Here is a 3584-nt window from a genome sequence, read left to right as displayed (position 1 = left end):
GGTTTTAAAGTGACCCTAAGATCCACAGCACATAAAATATATTTTGCTAATAATGAATCACCTGTGCTAAGAGGGTTTTTTTTTGTTGTCATTGGGTGTGTGTGTATGTGTGTGTGTGTGTGTGTGTGTGTGTGTGTGTGTGTGTGTGTGTGTGTTTTAAGTAAGATCTGTTCATTTAGTTCAGTGGTTCTCTGCCCTCACTGTGTATCAGTTCATTTGGGGCAGGGAGAAAAAGTCAGAAGGGAAATAAAGAAATGCCATCCATTTTAATTGTTTCTTTAGAAAAATGATTGTTATATAACAAGATAGATTTATGGATTGCTACTGATAAGTTAATGTCACAATTTGGAAACAGTTAATACTTTATTCAAGGAGCTGTTGAAGGCAGTCATTCAAACAGCTACCTTTGGATGCATTTTTTGCAGAAATTCCCTGAGTGATTCTCCACTAGTGGCAGGGCCTGAAGCTGCAAGATGATGGTGGACAAGATAAGGCAATAATCCTATTGCCAAAGTTACTGGTATTTTCAGTTTTAGTTATTTTTAAGTATTCAGCATTTTTAAGTATTCAGCATTTTCCAGGAAATTACCATATTTCTTGCTGACTTATAAAGGTTTGCTATATTTATGTATGATTTTATTATGCTTTGTTTTTTTTTTTTTTTTTGAAGAACACTTCTTGTTTTTCATAAATAGTAGGAATAGGATTTTATATGTAAGATTTAATTTTATAGGAAATTTGTTTAGAAGAAGCTGTAATCTCTATGTTGAGTGATACCTGTAATAACAATGAAATCCCATACCCTGGTTTAAAGTTTTTGAGTATATATGGACACTAACTTCCAGAATGCTTGTTATGTGTGAGGGCACAAAGTTATATAAGAATAAAAACATAAAACCAAATGTTAGTCTTCTGGATTTTAATTTTTCACGTGTCTTATAATGAGGAATGTCTTTGTTTTGTATAGCTGTGCCATAGAATAATGAATTTTAAAGTCAGTAGGCTTATCAGGGTGTAAAAATGGATCTTTTAATTGGTATAAAATCTCTTTCTTCCCCATTTAAACAGTGAAGGAGAGCAGGGTCCAAATGGAAGTCAGAACTCTAGCTACAGCCAATCTTAAAACATTCCGAAGAATTCCGTAGTGGACCACTTGGAAATAAACCATTGGACAGATTTCAGTAATGTCTTCAGTGGAACACAAATGAAAATGAATAGCTTGTTTCTGTCAAGCATATTGGAAAGTGATTTTATTTTGCAAAATAAGTTTTCTTTAATATGATTCTAGTACATAATTGATTAAAATCTCTTGATTATAAATGTTTGGAAAGGTTCTAAGGGGACCTACAGACAGACATACATAGACATTTCAAAATTAATAGCTTTTGATTAGTATAATATTTCTTAATTTGGATAATAAAATTGTAGCTTTTATTAAGCCAGGAAACATGAAGCATAATTTGTTTAAAATTCTCTTTGGTCGTTGAGGGACCAAAAAAGGACGTAAAATTTACAGTCAATATATGAGGGGTTTTTTCCCTCCATAAGTTTAACTTTAAAACTGTATTTAAGGAATCAAATCTTACAAAATCCTGGAAGATTTTGGTAATGATGTTGATAATTTCAGGGAAATTAATCAAGTACCTATATTGATTTAAAAGTATATTTTACTCAATAGTTTGAGGATCTTGCCATGGAAGATACTAGCCCAGCCTAGCAGAAAAGTGCAATATGTATAGCATACTTTGACATTTTAAACGTTATAGTCCATAACCATTTTGAAATGCTGGGCAAACTACATGAAGTTATTTATAATTAATTCACAGCTAATCAGGCATTTTGAAAGCTTAATTGGATTCAAAACCCATAATGTTGGAATTTGGTAAAATTTTAATGTTGATTTTTACTGTGAAAAGTTTTTTATAAGATATATACACCCTAGTTTAATGTTGTGTCTTGGTGTGGATTTACAAATTTACTACAGGTATTCTGAACCAGGAACACAATCAGGTTTCAGGCCAGTTTGATACTGGCTGTCCTTAATTCTAATACGAGAGTAGGACATCATACTAAATGTTATGTCAGTGGGACTGTACTGTCTGTGGAACTTAGCAAATTAATCATTTTCTTCAGACTTGAAGGAGAGTAATAAATAAAATTTGGAGTCATAGGATATTGATGTACAATTTAAGGATTAAACATTTTTAATCAATTGTGGATGATGGCTTATTAAATTAAATGTTGACTTCCTAGTATAAAACTGCAAGAATAAAAGTAACTTCTCCAGCTGTATCGACTAGTGTCTTGAATTTATCTGTTTGAATTTGCCTGATGTTGTTTTTTGAGAATTCTTCCTTTAGTTAAGTGTTAAAGCCTTTTATAGGTTGTCAAGGGGGTAATTTCAAATCATTTATAAACAGATTTTAAATAGAAAATTTATTCCTGATGGAGGGTATCAGAAGAGCTGGAAACGGAGACTATGTGTAAAGTCAAGACTGATAACATATATAGGTTTCCTAGGCTTAATAAGAAAAAAAGCTCTCCTCAGGTCTGAAGGAATTAATGTTGGGCTTAGGTAAGACCTATAGTCTTTTAAGTTTTTATTTTTAAAATTAATACCATGCCTCATAGTTTTGTTTTCAGTCTCTTATTGTGGAAAATTTAAAACAACATACAGGAGTAAAGTAGTGTAAGGAACCTCCATGTATCTATCATCCAGCTTCAGTAGTTATCAATTTATGACCAATTTCATTTCATCTAAACTTGCACCCACTTTCCCCAATTTGCCATTCCCCATCTTATTTTGAAGCAAATCCTAGATATCATATAATTTTACTCATAAATATTTCAGCATGTATTCCTAATAAATAATACTTCTTCTAAAAAACTAAAAGTATTATTGTGCCTCAAAAGAATTAGTAAAATAATACTGGATTTTCAGTTATTTCACAAGTATAAAATTGTTAGAGTTCTAGTCGGGATCTAAATAAGGATCACACATTACAATTTATTGACAAATCTTTTGTCTTTTTATTATTTTATTTTTATTATTTTTTTTTTAGACGGAGTCTCTCTGTGTCACCCAGGCAGGAGTGCAGTGGCACAATCTTGCTCACTGCAACCTCTGCCTCCTGGGTTCAAGTGATTCTCCTGCCTTAGCCTCCAGAGTAGCTGTGTCTACAGGCACATGCCACCACCCCTGGCTGATATTTTGTATTTTTATTAGAGACGGGGCTTTGCCATGTTAGCCAGGCTGGTCTGGAACTCCTGACCTTAAGTGATCTGTCCACTTCAGCCTCCCAAAGTGCTGAGATTACAGGCGTGCACCACTGCACCCGGCCATGTCTTTTTAAATTCATGAATTCCTTCTCAGTCACATTTTTAAAATTTCTGTTTTTGGTTTGCTTGTCTACTAAGAGTCTCTCACCATCTGGATTTTGCTGATTGCATCCTTGACATGCCATTTATTGTGTTATTTTCTCCTCCATATTTTCTGTAAATTGGTGATTGAATCTATAGGCTTGATCAGATTCAGGCTTGCTTGTTTGCTTGCTTCCTTTTTTCTGTCTTTTTTTTTTTTTTTT

The 3584-nt window shown here is 33.0% G+C and overlaps 2 protein-coding genes across 3 annotated transcripts in view; one reads left to right on the top strand and one right to left on the bottom strand.

Annotated features, from left to right (window-relative positions):
* Positions 1 to 2292, top strand: part of CCNC (cyclin C) — a 13309-nt gene extending 11017 nt beyond the window's left edge. The window contains exon 7 of one of the 2 annotated variants that reach the window (XM_017889828.1): positions 1069 to 2292. In XM_017889828.1, coding sequence (XP_017745317.1) covers positions 1069 to 1123 — 55 coding nt within the window. In that variant the 3' untranslated portion in view covers positions 1124 to 2292. Of the gene's footprint in view, positions 1 to 425; positions 903 to 1068 lie in introns of those variants that run through there. The other variant, XM_017889829.1, reaches the window with a different exon arrangement.
* LOC108540687 (thiosulfate sulfurtransferase like domain containing 3) overlaps positions 1 to 3584 on the bottom strand; it is a 50198-nt gene that overhangs the window by 24966 nt on the left and 21648 nt on the right. The window lies entirely within an intron of this gene.

Source organism: Rhinopithecus bieti, unplaced genomic scaffold, assembly GCF_001698545.2.
Source record: "Rhinopithecus bieti isolate Rb0 unplaced genomic scaffold, ASM169854v2 scaffold_18624, whole genome shotgun sequence".
Taxonomy (NCBI): domain Eukaryota; kingdom Metazoa; phylum Chordata; class Mammalia; order Primates; family Cercopithecidae; genus Rhinopithecus; species Rhinopithecus bieti.
This window is presented reverse-complemented; position numbering and strand designations above follow the sequence as displayed.